Source organism: Portunus trituberculatus, chromosome 50 (assembly GCF_017591435.1).
Source record: "Portunus trituberculatus isolate SZX2019 chromosome 50, ASM1759143v1, whole genome shotgun sequence".
NCBI classification, from domain to species: domain Eukaryota; kingdom Metazoa; phylum Arthropoda; class Malacostraca; order Decapoda; family Portunidae; genus Portunus; species Portunus trituberculatus.
In genome coordinates, this window is record NC_059304.1 from 25,252,033 (window position 1) to 25,276,152 (window position 24,120).

Sequence of the window (24,120 nt, forward strand, 5' to 3'; positions counted from 1 at the left end):
GGAGATACATACAATGCCATGGCAAACAGATCTACCAGAGGAGAGCCCCACACCTGGAAGACTTTCCTGCAAATTTCGGGATGTAGGGTCTACTCTGACCCAACACAGAGCACATCCGCAATCACATTGTGGCATCCTGGAACGGAAACAGGACACAGAGAGATGGAACGGCTCTTGCACCACCCGAGAACCATCCCTGCTAAGGCTGACAGAGGTTCGGAATGAGTGCCCCTGGACTTCCTGAGAAAAGCGACCACTGTCGAGTTGTCGTATATCACAGACACCACTGACCCCGACAGGGCCTGCTGAAAACTCTGGAGAGCCCGAAAGACTGCCAAAAGCTCCAGATGATTTATGTGGAGCCCCTGCTCCTCCACAGTCCAGACTCCTGAAGCCAGAGAATCTCCCAGGTGAGCTCTCCACACGAGCTGGAAAGCATCCGAGAATAGGGTCTGTTCTAGGGGCACCACCACTGCAGGGTGCGGGAGCATCGTATAGAACAAATGCTTGTATCACTGAGCCTAGTTTCTCACATATAAGAGAACACGCATTACAATGTAATCATACATTTACTGATCAGGACTTCAACATAAAATATAGGGCATATTGTAACTCAGACCTTAGGATAGCGGAATCTTTATTTATTGTAAAAGAGAAGCCAGAGTTAAATGGTACAGAAATAGCTACCAAATTATTAATTTTCTCTTAATATTTTCGAACTAGGTGAGAGAGTGTCATTCTAGCACAGTTAGGATTCGTAGGTTCATATACATGTACTTTGTTTCAACCAATCAGCATTGAGTATTTCGTTCGGGCTAAAATATTTCTGTAATAGACTAACTGTTGTACATCATACCTTTATATTTTCTCTTTTTTTTTTGCATTAGCTATGACAGATTAGAATTTTGTACTATAATTTTGTATTGGATAGGAAATTTTTAGTGAACCAATCAGATTTTGCCATCTAGTGAGTAGGAGACTATAAATACACTCAACCCTTGATTTGCCGGATTTCGGATTTGCCGGACAAGAGTCCGGGGGGTAAAAAAAATGTAAAAAAAAGTCCGTGACGAGTCGATTTCAAACTACCACGCCAGACAAAGTTCGCAAATCGCACACTAGATGGCAGCGCGGGCGGACATACGTGTGGAGTCAGTAGTACTGGACTGTACACAGTCTGCCGCGTCACTCGAGTGTTGTGCTTACTTGTCGTGGATATAAACACTTCTTCACAACGATGCCACCCAAAAACCCACCAAAGAAAGTAACCAAGCGTACAGCTAAACCTGTGCATTTTCTGTGTCGCAAAAACTGGAACTTTTACGTAAAATAGATGGGGGAATGAGTGTTGCCCAAGTCTGCGAGCTGTATGGGGTGAAAAAACAGACAGTTTCGGACATAAAAAAAGCTAGAGGAAAGTTAGAAAATTATGCAGTTAAATTTGCTGTGTCGGGAAAGGGTGATACAACTAGAAAACATATGAAAGACCCGAAATGTGTTGAACTTGATTTGGCAGTGTACAAGTGGTATACCCAGGAGCGTGCATGTGGGGTGGAAGTGCGGGGAGTGGAGTTGACCATTAGTGCTGCTAAGCTCGCTGTCCACATGGGTGTCGAGTTCAAGGCCAGTGATGGGTGGCTCTGGCACTTCCGCAAGCGCCATGGCATCCGCAATCTGGCTGTGACAGGTGAGGCTGAAAGTGCTGATGCTGAAACGATTGAACCTTTCCGTGATGAGTTGATGAAAATTATTAATGATGAAGGTTTATCCATATCACAAATATATAATGTTGATGAAACACTCAGGCTGGGATGCATGAAAAGAAAGTGAAAGGAAAGAAAGTGAGTAAGGAACGCCTATCAGTGCTTTGCAGAGGAAATGCGTCTGGTACTCATAGGCTTAAGTTGACAGTCGTGGGGAAGGCAGCTAAACCCCGGGCTCTCAAGGATATTATGGACAAGTTACCTGTCCATTACTATAACTCATCTAAGGCGTGGTTCAACTCTCATATCTTTACTGATTATTTTCAACATCACTTAGTTCCGGAAGTGAAAAACTCTCAAGAGAAAGTGCTCAAAATAAGACCGGATGACGTGAAGGCTTTAATTTTGCTTGACAATGCTCCCGCCCACCCTTCCTCAGATGTGTTAAAAAGTGCTGACAGGAAGATAAAAGCTATGTTTCTGCCCAAGAACACTACCTCCTTGATCCAGCCTATGGATCAAGGAGTCATAAGTGCATTCAAAAGGATTTACCTACGTAAATACCTGGATGACGTGTTGGTTGTGCTGGAGACAGAGGATGATGCGGTTGAGGATACTAGAGGCAAGAGAACGTTGGCTAACATAAAAAATTACAACATAAGGGCTGCTAATTATAACATGGATGAGGCCTGGACAGAAATGAAACACACAACATTTACTAATGCCTGGAAGAAACTTATAAAGGATGAAGATTACTGCGCCAAATTTGAAGGCTTCGAGGCTACAGACTTTCACCAGCTACTAAAAAAGTCTGGGGAAGAGGAAGTGATAGTGGATGACGTGGATGAGTGGTTGGAAGAAAATGATCAAACACAAGGAAATGAAATTCTCAACGCTGAACAAATAGTAGCGGCTGTGACAGGTGAGGAGAGCGGCGAGAGCGACAGTGAGGATAGTGACTCGGGTGAGGTGAAACCTACAGTAAAGATGAACGTCGTTCGTGAATGTGCTGATGTCTTACTTAAGTTTGTTGAAGATTGGTCTCGGCAAGACATCCAGATTCACTATGATCAACTTCGCCTGCTTCGATCTAAAATCATTTGTATGCAACACGAGTCTGGCAGACAGACGGTGATAAAAGAGTTCTTCAAAGTGAGCAAGCCTGACACCACTGCCACCGCCACTGCCACTACCACCACTACCACCTCTCCTCAACCAGGCCCTAGTGGTGAACATCTCAGGTCACACGACTCAAGTATGGAAGTTGTGTCTGACTCTGAGTAGACGTAACTACTGAAGCCGCCACTAGACCACACGAGATCATATATCTACATTAAGGTAAATGCTAATAAAAAAACAGTACAGTACCTGTATATAGTATATGTATGTTGTATATGTGCATGTTGTAGAAGGTAATATATTATATTACAGGACAGTATAGGACAGCAATGCAAGGTGAAGTCCGGGGTGGGTTGTGTTTCCCAGACATATATAGGGTAAAGTCCGGCAAGAGGGTAGGGCCCGGACATTTTCCATTGCCGGACATTTGCCATTCCCGGTCAAGCCTTCCCCCCCTTTTAGTCTGGCAAATCGAGGGTTGAGTGTACTGGTAAGCCAGTCTCCTTCCCCACTTACCTGTTGGAGGAACAAGTAGCAGACCACTGCATCTGGTCATTTTTTTTACGTTTTACGTGTGGTTTTACAGTGCCTTTTTGTACCTGAAGATGGGATATGTACTTTCCCAAAACGTTGTGAAGTGGATATAACGAAGATAACCGTCCTTTTGTGGGTCTTCTCTCTCTCCTGTACCGTGTATATATATATATATATATATATATATATATATATATATATATATATATATATATATATATATATACAGTCAGCACCAAATGACATTAGAACTTTCAGCGACTGGTGCGTAATATTACCCAAACTGGTAACCTACTCTCTTACCATCTGAAAAGTGGGCTAGGAGAAAATAACTGTATAGTAAAGTAGGTTAGCACATCGCATGCTTTGAAATAGAAAGATTAACAGATATAGTGTTTGCATTACTGTCATAGGGAAAGGTTGACCTGACAATTGCTTATTGATACACTTCATAAAACAGTTGTGTTTGTTTGAGTTATAGTGTTATACTGTGGCGCTGTAAAATGCCTGGGAAATATACGAGCCATGATGACATTGTTCGAGTGACAGAGTTGCATTAGAGTGGGAAAACAAATTGAGAAATAAGCCATGTAACTAGTGTTAATGAAAAGACAGTGAGTGTGTTGATGAGGAAATGGTGCGAGGAGGGATGTGAAAATGTCCCTTACTACAGACATTGTGGTGGACCAGCCCAGAAAGTTTCCATCAACACTTTACATATAATCAAGAAAGAATTATACATTAATCCTCAACTTACAACAAAACAACTTAAAGAAAAAAATCCATTTTGATAAAAAAACATTTCTGTACGTACGATACAGCGAGTGATAAGGAACAGACTGCACTACCGGAAAGTGAAGGTGCGCACTAAGCCCCATGTTAGTGAAGCACAGCGGAAAAGGAGACGTGACTTTGCCAAGAATAACAAAGATTGGGACCTGGAGGATTGGAGGAAGGTCCTCTGGACTGACGAGGCTACCTTCTCCATCAGTGATACAAGAGGAACTAAAGTGTGGCGTCTGCCTGGCACGTTGGCATATGACCTTCACTACACAGTGACACATGTGAAGCACCCTCCCTACCTCATGGTTTGGGGTGCATTTTGTTATAGAGGCTTGGCTGACATTGTCTTCCTACCTAAAGGCCAGACAATGGATAGTAAGGTCTAACTGAACATCCTCAGCAATAATCTGGCGGACTGCTTTGCCACTACTGGCACTGAGATCCTTCAGCATGTCACACGACAAAAATAGTCAAAGACTGGCTCTGTAATAGCGAAGTGGACTTTATTTCAGATTGGCCAGCACAAAGTTCAGATATATCTCTGATCGAGAACCTTTAGGGATTAGTAAAGGCAAAACTGCAAGAAGACACATCTACCATCCCAAAGCTTAAGGAGGCTCTTCAGAAGGTGTGGTCAGAAATTCCCCATTCAATTGCAGAAAACCTGGCTGACCTAGCAGGCTTAACATGATCTTAAAGATGAATGGCTATCCAATCAACAAATAAATGAGTCACCGGTAAGTACCAAATTTTACTTATCGACCATTTTACAGTGATCCCTCGTTTATCGTGGTTAATGGATACCAGAACCCCCCGTGAAAGGTGAAAAACCGCGAAGTAGGAATTGCCCCCTCTAGGAATTTTTGTGTATGTATATATGGGTACCAGAATGTTTAAAATATGTAAACAGTATTTATACTTTACATATACAGTATTTTACTTAAATCTAACTAATTATAAAACCTTATACAGTAATTATACATTTACTCTCTCTCTCTCTCTCTCACACGATACGCAACACTCACCCTCTTCTGCCCTCTTTGATCATATCCAAAAGTTTCACTTTTTCACTGATGGTCATCTTCTTCCTCTTCTTCTTGGGCTCACTAGAGGAAGCTTTTGCAGGGGCACAGGGCTTAGGCAGCATTGTAAGGGCTTAATGAATCACTACTTCAACAAAAAAATTTATCGCAAACACAACACTAAGATACAGTATGCGAGACAGTCAACAGCATGGACGACACAACCAAGGCCCATTGAATAGAAGGTCGACCTATGAGGCATTCAAAATGGGTCTATTATGAGCATCAGTGACGTCAGCGGGTTCACAAGTGGTCAGTGCAGGGACGTTGGTTCAGTTAGCAAGCTGCCGGGTAGGTGTTCACGTGCTTCTCTCTCTCCCATTCTCTCTCTGTTCCGCGCCAACATCGGTCACAATGCCGAGTTGTGCAGTGCGTGACTGTTTTAATTATCAGTAGTATATGATATGTAGTAGGTAGTATGTGATAAATGAAAACCATTATTTTTTTTTCCTTGGTAATTTTGCACCTTAAGACATTAGTAAATTTCTGATGACTAGTTATTAGGAAGTAAATTTCTGATGTCTAGTTATTGAGAGGTCCCATTCAGTTACTTGTGTAGATATAAATTGCATAATTTATATATGTAACATAAAAATTAAATAATAATAATAATAATAATAATAATAATAATAATAGTAATAATAATGGTAATAATAATAATAACAATAATAATAATAATAATACAAATAATAATAAAAATAATAAATATAATAATAATAATAATAAAAATAATAATAATAATAATAATAAATATAATAATAATAATAACGAAAACAGCAACCCTATATTAATATTAATAATAATAATAAGAGCAAAAGTTTAATAATAGTAGTAATGATAATAATAATAATAATAATAATAATAATAATAATAATAATAATTAATAACAGCAAGAGTATTGATATCATTAAATATGATAATGATAGAATGGTCAGAGAGAGAGAGAGAGAGAGAGAGAGAGAGAGAGAGAGAGAGAGAGAGAGAGAGAGAGAGAGAGAGAGAGAGAGAGAGAGAGAGAGAGAGAGAGAGAGAGAGAGAGAGAGAGACCTGCTGGTAAGTAGAGGGTGTGGGGTGGTAAAAAGAGGCAGAGAAGACTTCACAAAACTTTTCTCCTGTGCCAGGTAAGTATGATTTGCTCAGCGGCAGAAGGAGAGCGTGAGGTTTCCGTGCAAGAAAGACACGTCCTGGGAGGAAGCTCCCCTGCTGGTGAACCTGCTGACATCACTAACCCAAGCTAGTGATGTCAGTGAATTACTAATGAAATACCGCTGTATTTCATTAGTAATTCACTATCAATCAGTGCCTCGGAGTCGAGGTTTTCCTCATGGCATGAGCGTATATGAATACTAAGATATGATATCCATTATAGTAAGCAATAGAGGAGTGGAAATATAAATATCGTGGTGAAAATGACACGCAAGGTAAAAGGGTCACAAGAAGAAGAAGAAGAAGAAGAAGAAGCAGCCGAGTCGCCCCGAGTCTCCGCCTCGTCTGTGGCCGATCTCATCTCTGCTTTATTTTTTGGTATTCCATGTAAGATTTCACTTTATGCATTACAAAACAATCCTTTCTTGGAGGCAATGTTTGTAAAAAGCTAATAGAAATGTTGTTTTGTGGACATATATGCATATATAAGACAGTAACACCACCTCAAAAGGTGGTGTTCCCAGCAACCTCAGAGCAACCTGATAGCAACCTCATCACCGTCCCTCCAAGGGTTCATAAATGCCATTTCGCGGCAGGAGGTTGCTTTGACATCGATAAAGTTTCTTGGATCCAGCTCCTGGCAGCCAATGAGCACTTTTAGGCGGGCTACCAACCTCCACCCGCCAACAGCAACGAATCTTTGTGGATGCTATTTTACGAAGGTTGGTATGTGACAAGGAGGTTGCTATGGAGGCTGTCTGTACCAACATAGACAACTATCTGCTTCTTGGATCCGGCCCAGGAGCTCCCACCTATCAGCCAGCAGTGGAACTCTCTGGCGCGCAGTTTTAATTTCCTTCTGGCACTCAGTTTGAAAATGCAGTTGGGCCAAATCGCGTATAAGCAAACCGACCACGCAAATTAAATTAATTATATTTTTTCGGTCAAGTTATAACAAAAACGTGTAAATTAAACACGCATAAATCGAGTTATCTATCTATCTATCTATCTATCTATCTATCTATCTATCTATCTATATATATATATATATATATATATACTATATATATATAGGCAACCCCAGCTTAATGAAGGTTCACACAACAAAATTTCGCTACAACGAAGGTTTCATTTTACTACCATCTGCTCGATTAACGAACACTAAACTCGCTTTAACGAAGTTTTATCCAGGTAATTTTTTTCCAAGTTTGAAAGCCCTGTCGTATCACACAAGTCGACAGGCTTTTGAATACACCAGCGCCTCTTGTGGACAAAATGCGCACCATTCACTGCCACCTGTTCAAAACAATAACAACGTCAGCTGCAGCTCGTCTTCCCTCGCTCAATTTACCACCAAAACGCCCTGCAATGTCACCTAGCATTGCTAAGAAGACCAGGAAGTCTCTTACTCTCGAAGTAAAGCTGGATATTATTCACAGACACGAGTGGCGAGAAAACTAATGGCATTGCTCGCCACCATCTTGACTCCATCTACTGTCTCTACTATTTTCAAATCAGCAGGCCCTATTAAGAAGGCTGGTGAGACCGTATCTTCCTTGCAAGCTAAAAGAACCACCTGAAATCGTGACTACAATGGATAAAATGGAAAGCCATCTGGAAATGTGGTACATAAGTTTTGTATGTGATACAATGATGCGCCCTTTATTTACATTCCACAGGTTGCCGGTTAGTGTCTTTCCTGTTTCACTCTCCCTCCCTTCATAAATCTAAGATCATCAACATTATAAAGTTACGTACATACATACATTAGTGTACATTATAATGACTTAAATTAAACTGCCTAAATGTTTAACTTCATAATTATTATTTTCATTAAACCTTTCACTGCACTATGATGCACTCTCGCTTTGTTTACTCACAATGGAAGTTAAAGTCAGGGGTTAAACTTGTTATAATCGGTTCACTTAACGAAGTTTCGCTTAACAAAGGGTTTTCTAGGAACGTAACCCCTTCGTTAAGCGGGGGTTGCCTGTGTGTATATATATATATATATATATATATATATATATATATATATATATATATATATATATATATATATATATATATATATATATATATATATATATATATATATATATATATATATATATATATATATATATATATATATATATATATATATATATATATATATATATATATATATATATATATATATATATATATATATATATATATATATATATATATATATATATATATATATATATATATATATATATATATATATATATATATATATATATATATATATATATATATATATATATATATATATATATATATATATATATATATATATATATATATACAGTAAATATATATATACAGTAAATATATATATACAGTAAATATATATATACAGTAAATATATATATATATATACGTCCAGTAAGGTCCCGAGTTACGTCAGAGTTACGTTCCTGAAACATGACGTAAGTCGATTTTGTAAAAAACTTGAGTTTTTGTACTTTTAAAGCATATTATCGAGTTTTCAACCAATAATTTTTTATGGTTATTCAGGTAAGTAAAAGGTTATATTGTTATATTGGTATGTTATTTACAACTATGTAGGAATATATTGATTAGGGCATGACGAAGGACTGCAGGTTGCCGAGAGCGGCGGCCTGAGGCCGCCAGGAGGGTGGGCAGGTCAAATGTTGTGAAGCCCAGGCCAGACAGCTGGGAGCTTTGTGGAGTGCAGTAGGAGTATAAGCGTTATATATGTAAAAGGTTATATTGTTATATTATTTACAAGTATGTAGGAATATGAAACACAAGCTTGTTTTTGTTGTTGATTAGGGTCGCGAACGTGAAGGATTGCATGTTGCCAGAGAGGTGGATGCCTGAGGCCGCCAGGAGGGTGGGAAGGTCGAATGTTGTGACGCCCAGGGCGGACAGCTGAGAGCGTAGTACAGTGCGGTGGGAGTAGAAGCGTGGGCAGCGGGGCAAGAAATGCAATAGGAAATGGCAATAGGGATCAGCAGACAAGCGCAGACGGTGCAAGTGAGCTCTGGAGTTGTTATTTTTGTGATAGGTGCGTGAGCCCTCAAGGTCATCAACCTCCCCATTGTCATGGTAACGGGCTTCCCATTTTCTTTTTCACTCCCTCACACACAGCTGCTGCCTCCCTTCTCATGTCTTTTAATTATGTCCACTTTTTCTTGTAGCGTCATGGTTTTTCTTTTCTTAGCATCACTGCTATCACTCAGGAGGTTTTTTTTTGCTGCCATTGAGCAAGATACTAAGATAGTCAGCAAATGCAGATGTAGGAACACTCTTGCCAGGGGCGACGGTGTGGTGGAACTGAGGTGCGTAGAGTGTTATTGTATTCAAGCGTGAGGTGGGCGGTGTGGCGGATAACCACTAGTGATGCCTGGCGGCCAACAATAACAATAAACCCCGCGCTTTACGATTTATAAATTTTCAATTTTTTAAATCTTAAATTGCCTTATAGTGGACTGACGTATGTGCGAGTTTGACGTAACTCGAGACCGACGTAACCGGGAGCTTTCTGTATATATATATATATATATATATATATATATATATATATATATATATATATATATATATATATATATATATATATATATATATATATATATATATATATATATATATATATATATATATATATATATATATATATATATATATATATATATATATATATATATATATATATATATATATATATATATATATATATATATATATATATATATATATATATATATATATATATATATATATATATATATATATATATATATATATATATATATATATATATATATATATATATATATATATATATATATATATATATATATATATATATATATATATATATATATATATATATTTATATATAGTAAGGTCTCGGTTTACGTCAGAGTTTCGTTCCTGAAACATGACGTAAGTCGATTTTGTACGTAACTCGAGTTTCCGTACATTTCAAAGCATATTATGGAGTTTTCAACCAATCATTGTTTATGGTCATTCAGTTAAGTTAAAGGTTATATTTTTTTATTATTCACAAGTATGTAGGAATATGAAACACAAGCTTGTTTTTGTTGTTGATTAGGGCATGACGAAGGACTGCAGGTTGCCGAGAGGGGTGGACGCCTGAGGCCGCCAGGAGGGTGGGCAGGTCGAATGTTGTGACGCCCAGGGCGGACAGCTGGGAGTGTAGTGCAGTGCGGTGGGAGTAGAAGCGTGGGCAGCGGGGCAGGAAATGCAATAGGAAAGGGCAATAGGGATCAGCAGACAGGCGCAGACGGTGCAAGTCAGCTGCGAGTGTCGTGTGGCCCAGGCGAAGGCTCTGGATTTGTTATTGTTGTGATGGGTGTGCGAACCCTCAAGGTCGTCAACCTCCCCATTGTCATGGTAACGGGCTTCCCATTTTCTTTTTAATTATGTCCTCTTTTTTCTTGTAGCATAATGGTTTTCCTTTTCTTAGCATCACAGCTGTCACTAAGAAGTTTTCTCTTTGGTGCCATTGAGCAAGATACTAAGAACTTGAGTCAGTAAACGCAGAAGTAGGATAACACTCTTGCCAGGGGCGACGGTGTGGTGGAAGTGAGGCAGGGTGTTATTGTATTCAGGCGTGAGGCGGGCGGTGTGGCGGGCAACCACCAACAATAACAATTAATCAGGCACTTTACGATTTATAAATTTTCAATTTTTTTAATCTTAAATTGCCTTATAGTGGACCGACGTAACTACGAGTTTGACGTAACTCGAGACCGACGTAACCCGGGACTTTACTGTATATACAGTATATATATATCTATATCTATATATATATATATATATATATATATATATATATATATATATATATATATATATATATATACAGTAAAATCCCGGGTTATGTCGGTCTCGAGTTACATCAAACTCGCACTTACGTCAGTCAACTATAAGCCAATTTATGATTTAAAAAATTGAAAATTTATAAATAAAGCGCGGGGTTTATTGTTATTGTTGGCCGCCAGGCGTCACTAGTGGTTATCCACCACACCGCCCACCTCACGCTTGAATACAATAACACTCTACATACCTCAGTTCCACCACACCGTCGCCCCTGGCAAGAGTGTTCCTACATCTGCGTTTGCTGACATCTTAGTATCTTGCTCAATGGCACCAAAAAGAAAACTCCTGAGTGATAGCAGTGATGCTAAGAAAAGGAAAACCATTACGCTAAAAGAAAAAGTGGACATAATTAAAAGACATGAGAAGGGAGGCAGCAGCTGTTTGTAAGGGAGTGAAGAAGAAAATGGGAAGCCCATTACCATGACAATGGAGAGGTTGACGACCTTGAGGGCTCACACACCTATCACAACAATAACAACTCCGGAGCTCACTTGCACCGTCTGCGCTTGTCTGCTGATCCCTATTGCCCTTTCCTATTGCATTTCCTGCCCCGCTGCCCACGCTTCTACTCCCACCGCACTGCACTACGCTCCCAGCTGTCCGCCCTGGGCGTCACAACATTCGACCTGCCCACCCTCCTGGCGGCCTCAGGCGTCCACCCCTCTGGCAACATGCAGTCCTTCACGTTCGTGGCCCTAATCAACAACAAAAACAAGCTTGTGTTTCATATTCCTACATACTTGTAAATAATATAACAATATAACCTTTTACTTATATAACGCTTCTACTCCTACCACACTCCACAAAGCTCCCAGCTGTCCGCCCTGGGCGTCACAACATTCGGCCTGCCCACCCTCCTGGCGGCCTCAGGCCGCCCCTCTCGGCAACCTGCAGTTCTTCGCGTTCGCGGCCCTAATCAGTATATTCCTACATAGTTGTAAATAATATACCAATATAACAATATAACCTTTTACTTACCTGAATAACCATAAAAAATTATTAGTTGAAAACTCGATAATAAGCTTTGAAAGTACAAAAACTCGAGTTACGTACAAAATCGACTTACGTCATGTTTCAGGAACGTAACTCTGACGTAACTCGGGACCTTATATATATATATATATATATATATATATATATATATATATATATATATATATATATATATATATATATATATATATATATATATATATATATATATATATATATATATATATATATATATATATATATATATATATATATATATATATATATATATATATATATATATATATATATATATATATATATATATATATATATATATATATATATATATATATATATATATATATATATATACAGGCAACCCCGTTTAACGAAGGTTCACACAACGAAATTTCGCTATAACGAAGGTTTCATTTAACTACCATCTGCTCGTTTAACGAACACCAAACTCGCTTTAACGAAGTTTTATACAGGTAATTTTTTTCCAAATTTGAAAGCCCCACTGTATCATGCAAGCTAACAGGCTTTTAAATACATCAGGAGCTGCTGGTACAAAGGACTGCCTCAGGAGAAATCCTGAGACACCTGTTGAATAAAGATGAAGATCAAGCCTCTCGTGGACAACACAGGCTCTGCCTGACTCAGAAGAAATTCTGTGTCACCTGTAGCATCAAGATCAAGATCAAGATCACACGCACCACTCATTGCCCAGTCAAAACATAACAGCGTCACCAGCAGCTCATCTTCCTTAATTCAACTTACCACCAAAACACCCTGCAATGTGGCCTAACGTTCCTAAGAAGACCAGAAAGTGTCTTACTCTCGAAGTGAAGCTGGGTATTATTCACAGACAAGAGAAAGGCCAGAAAACTAATAACATTGCTTCCCACCATGGCTTGACTCCATCTACTGTCTACTATTTTCAAGTAAAGAGACTCTATTAAGAAGGCTTGTGAGACCTCATCTTCCTTGCAAGCTAAAAGAACCACCAGAACTCGTGACTCTACAATGGATAAAATGGAAAGCCTTGTGGAAATGTGGTACATAAGTTTTGTATGCAGTACCATGATGTGCACTTTGTTTACATTCCACAGGTTGCCAGTTAGTGTATTTCCCGTTTCACTCTCCCTCCCTTCATAAAGTTAAGATTATCAACATTATAAAGTTACGTACATACATACATTAGTGTACATTATAATGACTTAAACTAAACTACCTAAATGTTTAACTTCATAATTTTTACTTTCATTAAACCTTTTATTGTACTATGATGCACTCTCACTTTGCTTACTCTCAATGGAAGTTCAAATCAAGGGTTAAACTTGTTATAATCAGTTCGCTTAACGAAGTTTCGCTTAACGAAGTGTTTTTTAGGAACGTAACCCCTTCGTTAAACGGGGGTTGCCTGTATATATAAATGTGTGTATATATATATATATATATATATATATATATATATATATATATATATATATATATATATATATATATATATATATATATATATATACAGTAGAATCTCGAATCTCGATCGTAATTGGGACCCAAAATACTGATCGAGATTCGAAATATCGAATCGAAGTTAACTTCATATAGGGAAAAATGCAATTGGGACCAAAACTTTGGCAACTAACCTATATCAAGTACACTAACTCTCAGGCTGACACCTAAAGTACTTACCACACTACACACTGCAGTTCATATAATAAAACTAATGAAATGTTACAATAAAACAACACATATTTACCTTATATTTATTGAAATAAAATTAGGGTGATTGATGGGGGCTGGGCTGGTGGCTCGGCTACTGGGACTCACCACCTTCACTCCCTAATCTTGTCATGGCCTTGCGTATGTTCTCTCCACTGCAGCCAGCACCGTCAGTCTCTGCATTAAATCCTACAAATGGTGGTTCTTCTGGTAGTTCAGTGTCCAAAGCATCAAGGTCTATTGGTCCTTCGACGTCTTCTCGATGACCTCGGCGACTTGCTGCTGCATCTTGAACAACCTCGTTATAGTGGACTGTTTTTGTTCATTGACTTTACTGTTGTAAATGCCCATCCCATCATTTTTCTATTGAGATAATCAAAAGCCTCCTGGAGAGTTTCATTCTCCACTTTTCCCTCCACAATATCCCTGGCCTTTGCCACAAGCCCCAGTGCCTCGGACAACTGTTGAACACTCAGGGAGGAGGCTGTGACACGGTATCAGGCTGTTCCAATTCTTCCTCCATTACGTCTTCTTTAATTAAATTTTCGATTGCTTCACTTGCATCAACCTTTTCTTTGGACACTTTTACTCCTGGTGCTTGTTTTTCATTTTTAGAAATGAAGGTGGCTTTGGGAGAACGTTTCCAATAAAGGCCAGTCTCATCACCATTATATATCTGGTCTTTGCAATAGCCTCCATCTTCTATTATTTGTTTGACTATTGCGGATAATTAGCAGCACTTTCACTATCAGCAGAAGATATCTCGCCTTGATACTGTGCATATTTAATGCCACACCGCTTCTTAAACTTCTGCAGCCACCCACAGAAGCATTAAATGCAGGTGGATTTTTTACTTGTTTTTTCTTGCAAACAGCCTGGTAGAATATCCTTGCCTGTTCACGCAGCTGAGGACCATTGATACTAGCTACCTCTCTTGCTCGTCGTTGAATCCACTTCACCAGATAATATTCCATTTCTGCCACTAGACGATTACTTTCATTATAAATACACGTGATGTGGCGCTGTCCAAGTGTGTTTCCTGTGAACAATTTTTTGCCAATGTCACTGATTTTTCACTTCATCTTTTTGCTTTTCAATGTGGAAATAGTACTCTGAGGAATGCCAGTAAGTTTTGTATTTCACTGACTCTGTAGCCTTTCTCCAAGAGCTGCAACACTTTATCCTTGTCCTCTGCAGTGCATTTGTTCAGTTTTTGCCCTTTCGATAATCACGTTTTCACTTCGCATTTTTCACACTTTGTTGTCCTTTACACTCATTTTCGCTCTTATTCACCCCTTGGGCCTTTCCATTGGCTGCGGGAAACATGATGAATGGGATCCAGGTAGCCTGCCCGCACTCGTAAACGACCTTGACCGCGCACACCGCACACACTGGTTTTAAACAGAGTGGGGGGAGGCCACATGTACTGATACACTCCACAAGCTGCCGCTAGGTGGGAGAGCAATCAAAACAATCGCATTGCGATGCGCCGCGTTTTTTATGGGAAAAAAAAAAAAAAAAAAAACAGCAATCGAGATTTGTGTAATTTCATCGAGATGTGTGAATAGTGTTTTTTTTATGGTGCAATCGAGATGCGAAATATCGAGATGAAATTGATCGAGATTCGAGATTCTACTGTATATATATACATATATACGAGGGAGAGTCAAAAATTATCCGCACTTTCACCATAACATGTCTTCAGTATTGCCACACTGCGTTCTGCGCATGCGTGCTTATAGTTGATACTACTGTGGTCATGTTATCAAAGTTTGAGCCTGATCGTGCCATTTTGCTTTCTGTTTTTACTGTGTAAACATGGCCGCTTCACTAGCAGTATGCACCAAGGAAGAACAAAGAGCAGTGACCCGATTTCTCTTGTCAGGAGTGTCAGGAGCTGAAATTCATCGGAGGCTTTTAGCACAATACGGGGACAGTGCACTACCACGTAAAAGTGTGTATGAGTGGATTGAGAAGTTTAAAAGTGGCCGGACGAGCGTGACGCTCGAAGAGGGAGCAGGACGCCCGTCAACCTCCACCACTGATGAGAAGATTCAGCAAGCTCGAGAGATGGTAATGGCGAACCGGCGAGTTATCATTGATGAGGTAGCTTGTTCTCTGCAGATTAGTCATGGTTCTGCCTTTCAAATCATCCACGATGAGCTCGGCTTCCATAAAGTCTGTGCGAGATGGGTGCCAAGGAGCTTACTGCAGAGCACAAGCGCAAACGTCTTGAGGTCTGCCAACGTTTACTCGATCGCTACAACAATGATGGCGAGAGATTTTTGAGCAGAATAGTCACAGGCGATGAAACGTGGGTCCATCATTATGAGCCAGAATCCAAAAGACAGAGTATGGAGTGGAAACATCCTGGCTCGCCAGCGACGAAGAAATTCAAGACTCAGACTTCTGCGGGAAAGGTGATGCTAACCCTTTTTTGGGACTCCAAAGGACCTATACTGGAAGACTACCTGGAAAAGGGGTGCACGATCAACAGTGCAAGGTACAGTGCTTTGCTGGCCAACAAACTGAAGCCAGCATTGCACCAAACGCCGAAGTCTATTGTCGAAGAAAGTTTTGTTGTTGCATGACAATGCACGCCCACACACAGCCGCCCAGACTGTTGAAACCATTAACCAATTGGGTTTTGAGGTGCTGGAACACCCTGCCTACAGCCCAGATCTCGCCCTTCCGACTACCATATCTTTGGACTGCTCAAAGATGGTTTACGAGGTCGGCGATTTCTTACGGATGAAGATGTGAAAGAAGCGGTGCATAAATGGTTGCATGACCAACCCCAAACCTTCTTCTCGGAGGGAATACGCAAGCTTGTGGACCGCTGAACCAAGTGCATCGAAAAACAAGGAGACTATATAGAAAAATGATGTACTTGCTTATCCCCTGCTTTTGTGTAAATACATTGAAAAACCATGAGTGCGTATAATATTTTACTCTCCCTCGTATATATATATATATATATATATATATATATATATATATATATATATATATACATATATATATATAGCAGTAAGGTCTCGGTTTACGTCAGAGTTACGTTCCTGAAACATGACGTAAGTCGATTTTGAACGTAACTCAAGTTTCCGTACATTTCAAAGCATATTATCGAGTTTTCAACCAATCATTGTTTATGGTCATTCAGGTAAGTTAAAGGTTATATTGTTATATTATTTACAACTATGTAGGAATATGAAACACAAGCTTGTTTTTGTTGTTGATTAGGGCCACGAACGCGAAGGACTGCAGGTTGCCAAGAGGGGTAGACGCCTGAGGCCGCCAGGAGGATGGGCAGGTCGAATGTTGTGACGCCCTTAGGGCGGACAGCTGGGAGCGTAGTGCAGTGCGGCGGGAGTAGAAGCGTGGGCAGCGAGGCAGGAAATGTAATAAGAAAGGGCGGTAGGGATCAGCAGACAGGTGCAGACGGTGCAAGTCAGCTGCAAGTGTCGTGTGGCCCAGGAGAAGGCTCCGGAGTTGTTATTGTTGTGATGGGTGTGCGAGTCCTCAAGGTCGTCAACCTCCCCGTTGTCATGGTAACGGGCTTCCCATTTTCTTCTTCGCTCCCTCACACACAGCTGCTGCCTCCATTCTCATGTCTTTTACTTATGTCCTCTTTTTCTTGTAGCGTAATGGTTTTCCTTTTCTTAGCATCACTGCTGTCACTAAGAAGTTTTCTCTTTGGTGCCATTGAGCAAGATACTAAGAACTTGAGTCAGTAAACGCAGAAGTAGGATAACACTCTTGCCAGGGGCGACGGTGTGGTGGAAGTGAGGCAGGGTGTTATTGTATTCAAGCGTGAGACGGGCGGTGTGGTGGGCAACCACCAACAATAACAATAAATCCCGCACTTTACGATTTATAAATTCTTAATTTTTTAAATCTTAAATTGCCTTATAGTGGACTGACGTAACTACGAGTTTGACGTAACTCGAGACCGACGTAACCGGGACTTTACTGTATATATATATATATATATATATATATATATATATATATATATATATATATATATATATATATATATATATATATATATATATATATATACACACACACACACACACACATATATATATATATATATATATATATATATATATATATATATATATATATATATATATATATATATACACACACACACACATATATATATATATATATATATATATATATATATATATATATATATATATATATATATATATATATATATATATATATATATATATAAATATAAACAAGGCCTGTGCGACATTTTGAATGCAACTCTATGTATGACGTCATGAAGTCATGCATAAAATCAAACTTAATTAACTTTAAGAATTAAACTGTACAGTAAATAACCTATTCATCTGAATCAAAATAAGCAGGTCCAGGAATCTGTTATAGATACATAGACATGAGCAGTAAATCTAAGGGAACACAAACCTTGGCAAACTCATGTGGAAGACCAGGAGGAAGCAAAGGAGGCCTTCCATCTATTGGATGAGTTTGAGTGAATGGAATGACCAACAGCTGGAAATCTTCAGGATTCATGACCTCACATGCACCACTCAACACTCCCTCAATACCTGCAAGACAGACCAACCAAAGGCAAAGTTCATTCTACCCAATTTTTTAGTCTTTAGTTTTTTACCGTTATGCAGTAAAATCAACCTGATCAGTGTTTCTGTAATACATAACTTATATCATGAACTTTATCTAATTTTCTATCATTATAATTACACTAGATATTTAGAAATATTCCATAACCATTACATTTGAAAAATAAGGCTATAATCCATTGAATCTAATTTACTAATATCCAGACATCAAAAGCAATAACAGTTTTGATTAATATTGGCAGAGTATGTCCATTAATTATCCCAAAGATAAATAGAGACAATCATAACAAAGCAACACTCACCAAGATGAAGAGGTCTGTTCCACATGTTGATATGTGACTGAAGTTGTGCCTTGGCCATATGATGCTTCAGCTTTGGGTAATGGATGTTGAGGGGAGCCAGTGTTACCCCTTGGGTGCGGCTTCCTACCAGAAGAGGTCTCTGTGGGGTTAGTGTATGCACCACCAACCCCCTGCAGTCTGCCACCACCACAGACCGAGCTGCACATACAATCACAGTGTTGCGGCATTCACTGAGACGTAGCCGACCCATCACTGGCCCCAGTACTACCCGTGTCTCATGGCACTTGTGGATTACTGCATTTCTGTGCGGAAGAAAATGTAGAGTATAATGAAATTGATAGATTAATTGTGAAAGTAAATCTTTGTATCCAACAAAATAGCATATCAACCAGTTTTACACACTGTAATTGATGTAAACCCAGTTAATCATAAAGTTCATTCAAAAGACAGCCATGAAGTACTAAAATCTACATTATATTGACGCTACCCATAAAATGCATACCATATTTGATGGGTGATAAGATGCACCTTTAAAAAAAAAAAAAAAAGTCTCAGTAAATGACCCTACATCCTGTAAGGCAATGATTCCGTACTAAGGCAGTAAGACTGTGGCAACAGTCTCTAAAATCAAACCCCAGGCATCTTCGCACATGTAAAACAAAGTGATGATTAGTACACCACAAAACAATTCTTTCTTTCAAGGCAACAATATATATCAGTCATACTTACAAGTAATTCACATAGAATGACACTAGTCACGAAAAATTTACCAAGTGAGTATGCACCACACATTGCATGTACAGTTGTACCAAACAAACATGGTCGGTTACGCAGCAAACACCATGACACGGGCAAGCTTCACTGCCTTCTTTAGTGTGATGCCATTATTCCTTGAGGTAAGACACACTTTCATACAATTAAAATTGCCAGTACCTTTTAACATTCTTACCTTGCACTCAGGTACAAAAAAACAAAAACAAAAAAACTTGAAACTAATGAGAAACTTTTTTTCTTTCTTTTTAAGAATATAGCTTACTACCTGAAAAGAAACAAGATTTATTTTATAAATTAAAGGTAGGCTGGTTTGTGGTGATGGTCTGCATAATATTCATGTAATAGGTTACACAATAGTGTTTAAAACTTCCAGATTCCATTACCCCAACATGATGGAGTCACAAAAACGACACAACTACAGAGTTGCATACAAGTTAAAGTCATACAATATGCCAAGGAGAAAGGCAAAAGAGCTGCAGCTGCAGCTAAGAAAATGATACATTTCTGGCAAAAACAAGAACTACAGAAAGTGGTGAAATCAAAACACAGTCTTTGCAATAAAAAAGCTAAATGACTGGAATTGTAAGAGAAGATGAAGGTTTGGGTTGTTGATCAAAGGAATCAAGGTGCAGTATTTACAACTAAACAAATAATTTTTGAAGCTAAAGTAAGAGTAATTGCCAAAGGTCATGATTTTTCTGGTAATAAGGGCTGGTGTTACAGATTTATGAAAAGGAATGGATTAGCAATGTGAATTATGAATTTTGTTACTTGTAAGGAAATCGTCTACATATAGACCATACTACAACTTAGCCCAGTAAAATAAGAACAGGCGTCTATATATAGACGATCCGACAAACAGCCCTGTTTTCGAAATGTCTAAATATATAAATCCTCCGCTGGAAAGGGCTTAATAAATAATAGAGTGGGTGACAGGACAGAACCCTGAGGAACACCACTATTATTAGATTTAGGAGAATAACAGTGGCCATCTACCATGACTGCAATAGAACAGTCGGAAAGAAAACTTGACAAAGTAGCAGAGAAGGACAGAACCCGTAGGAGGGCAGTTTTGAAATCAAAGATTTGTGCCAGACCCTATCAAAAGCTTTTGATATGTCTAATGCGACAGCAAAAGTTTCACCGAAATCTCTAAAAGAGGATGACCAAGAATCAGTAAGGAATGCCAAAAGATCACCAGTAGAGCGACCTTGACAGAAATCATACTGGCATTCAGATAGAAGGTTGTGAAGTGACAGATGTTTAAGAATCTTCCTATTGAGGATAGATTCAAAACTTTAGACAAGCAAGAGACTAAAGTTATAGGACAGTAGTTTGAGGGATTACAACAGTCACCCTTTTAAGTAACAAGTTGAATGTAGGCAAACTTCCAGCAAGAAGGAAAGGTAGATGTCGATACCCATAGTTGAAAGAGTTTGGCCAGGCAAGATGGAAGCACGGAAGCACAGTTTTTGAGAACAACAGAAGGGGCCCCATCAGGTCCATAAGTCTTCCGAGGGTTTAGGCCAGCGAGGGAAAGGAAAACATCACTACGAAGAACTTTGAATTGAAGGGATGAAATAGTCAGAGGGAGGAGGAGAGGGAGGGACAAGCCCAGAATCATCCAAGGTGGAGTTTTTAGCAAAGGTTTGAGAGAAGAGTTCAGCTTCAGAGACATGAGATAGCAGTGGTGCCATCAGGATGAAATAAAGGAGGAAAAGATGAAGTAAAGTTATTAGAGATGTTTTTGGCCAGATGCCAGAAGTCTCAAGGGGAATTGGAGTTTGAGAGAATGTTACCGGCACGGCTGTAATATTCACCGACACTGATAACATATACCTGTTGAACTACTAGTCAAAGGCAGGTAGCGTCAACTCACTGGCAGGGTGAAGACAGGCAGAAGTTCCACAGGTAATCTGGCAGGTAATGAGTGCCAGATGTAGTACTTCAGGAGCAGCAGCGTTTTGTGGTTGAGCGGCATATAATTTATATTAGTCTTTTGGTTTATGGGAAAGTATACTCCGTGTTGTGGCTTAAGTGTATTAAGTTATTAGTTTATACAATCTTACGAACACAGTGAATAAAGGCGGGTCACTAAAGGAAAAGACATGGCCTAAAAGACTTTCACCAGTTTGTTCACCCGTAAATCACCAGAGTCAATCACACACAAGAGTCAAGGCACACACTTCTCAACGTCACGCCACCCAAGGAAGATCTGAGGTGCCGCGCCCAGGCAAACACCGCAAGGCGTGGTGGAGGTGTTGCAGCTAATGACACGAAAAATTACTTATGCATTTAAATACAGGCAACCCCCGCTTAACGAAGGTTCACACAACGAAATTTCGCTACAACGAAGGTTTAATTTTACTACCATCTGCTCGTTTAACGAACACCAAACTCACTTTAACGAAGTTTTATCCAGGTAATTTTTTCCAAGTTTGAAAGCCCCACCGTATCACGCAAGCCAACAGACTTTTCAATACACAAGGAGCTGCCGATACTAAGGCCTACCTCAGGAGAAATCCTGGGACACCTGTGGAATCAAGATCAAGCCTCTCGTGGACAACACGCGCAGCACTCACTCCCCTATTCAAAACAATAACAGCATCAGCAACATCTTGTCTTCCCTCGCTCAACTTACCACCATAACGCCCTGCAATGTGGCCTAGCATTCCTAAGAAGACCAGGAATTCTCTTACTCTCAATGTGAAGCTGGATATTATTCACAGACACGAGAGAGGCGAGAAAACTATAGCATTGCTCACCACCATCTTGACTCCATTTACTGTCTCTACTATTTTCAAGTCAGCAGACTCTATTATAAAGGCTGGTGAGACCGTATCTTCCTTCCAAGCTAAAAGAACCACCTGAACTCATGACTCTACAATCGATAAAATGGAAAGCCTTGTGGAAATGTGGTACATAAGTTTTGTATGTGATACAATGATGCGCCCTTTGTTTACATTCCACAGGTTGCCGGTTAGTGTCTTTCCCATTTCACTCTCCCTCCCTTCATAATTTTAAGATCATCAACATTATAAAGTTACGTACATACATACGTTAGTGTACATCATAATGACTTAAATTAAACTGCCTAAATGTTTAACTTCATAATCTTTACTTTCATTAAACCTTTCACTGTACTATGATGCACTCTCGCTTTGTTTACTCTCAATGGAAGTTCAAGTCAGGGGTTAAACTTGTTATAATCGGTTCGCTTAATGAAGTTTCGCTTAACGAAGGGTTTTTTGGGAATGTAACCCCTTCGTTAAAGGGGGGTTGCCTGTATTGTGGTTAGTAAAGTATGTTAGTGATTGAGGTGATTTTATTAAAATGGTCTAAAATTAATGTTAGTAGGTTTAGTATCTTTTAAGGTTCAGGAGTACATTACATGATTTACTGTATGGCAACTAAAAACAGACGCGTCTCAAGTCTAACAGGACAGGTATCTATCCTGTATGAGACGGGACGAACGTACTAATGATGCATGCAAAATACAGAATAAATCAGAATATAGAAATATATCTCTACCTAACCAGTGCGCCTTACAAGAATTTGACATTTTCTATTTATGAAGGAGTGTTTGGTAAGTTGAAAAACAGACTTGGCATGATGCTAGGCAGCAGAGGCTGGCTCTGCTGATATGGAATAGGTTGAACCATTCAGAAAACACCTTAATAAACTGACCAAAGATGAACACCTGCTCATGGCTCAGCTGTACAATGGTGATGAAACAGGCCTAAATTGGAGATTGGGTAAATGGGATGTGTAAGGATGTGGGTGTCAGCTTTGTGGATGTATGGGATAGGTTCTATGGGCGAAGGGATTTGTATGCTAGGGATGGTGTGCATCTGAGTAGGAAGGGTGTGGATGTGCTGAGTGGATGTCTGGAGGGGGGAGTTGGGATGGAGTGTAGGGGGTGAGGTAGCAAATGCATTCCAGAAGAAAGATGTTAGACATAAATTAGATAGGATAAACAGAGATAGTGAAAAGATTAGGAAAAATTTCCAGGTGCAAATAGGAGAGAATAAGATTAGGATTCCAAATAAGGAGACAGCATCTAGGAAGGTAGCAGGACTTAAATGTTTTTATGTAAATGCCAGGAGTCTTAGGAACAAGGACTTAGATGTTGTATGTGTCACAGAGGTATGGGTAAATGAGGAAAAGTTTAAGGAAAATAGGAAAGAATATGAAGATGGATACATTATGTATTTACACCAAAGAAATGGTAGGATAGGTGGAGGAGTAGTTATTTATGTAAAAAAATCCTTCATTTCCAGTCAGGTTAATGGTATTAAGGTAGATAACAGAGTAGAGTCCTTATGGCTGGATGTTAGAGTAAACAAAAGTAAGGTTATTAGAGTAGGAGCTTTTTATAGACCACCTAACCAGTCAGCAGATGTAGACAACCTTATGGTAGATGAGATAAATAGGGAGTGTACTA

The 24,120-nt window shown here is 39.2% G+C and overlaps 1 protein-coding gene across 7 annotated transcripts in view; it reads right to left on the reverse strand.

The window, feature by feature from the left end:
• The window catches only part of LOC123500095 (TBCC domain-containing protein 1-like), a 185,822-nt gene that overhangs the window by 51,145 nt on the left and 110,557 nt on the right, over positions 1-24,120 (reverse strand). For 6 of the 7 annotated variants that reach the window (XM_045248749.1, XM_045248753.1, XM_045248748.1 and 3 more), the window contains 2 exons: positions 18,903-19,204; positions 18,425-18,567 (listed from right to left, as the gene is read on the reverse strand). In XM_045248749.1, coding sequence (XP_045104684.1) covers positions 18,425-18,567; positions 18,903-19,204 — 445 coding nt within the window. Of the gene's footprint in view, positions 1-2,226; positions 2,320-18,424; positions 18,568-18,902; positions 19,205-24,120 lie in introns of those variants that run through there. The other variant, XM_045248754.1, reaches the window with a different exon arrangement.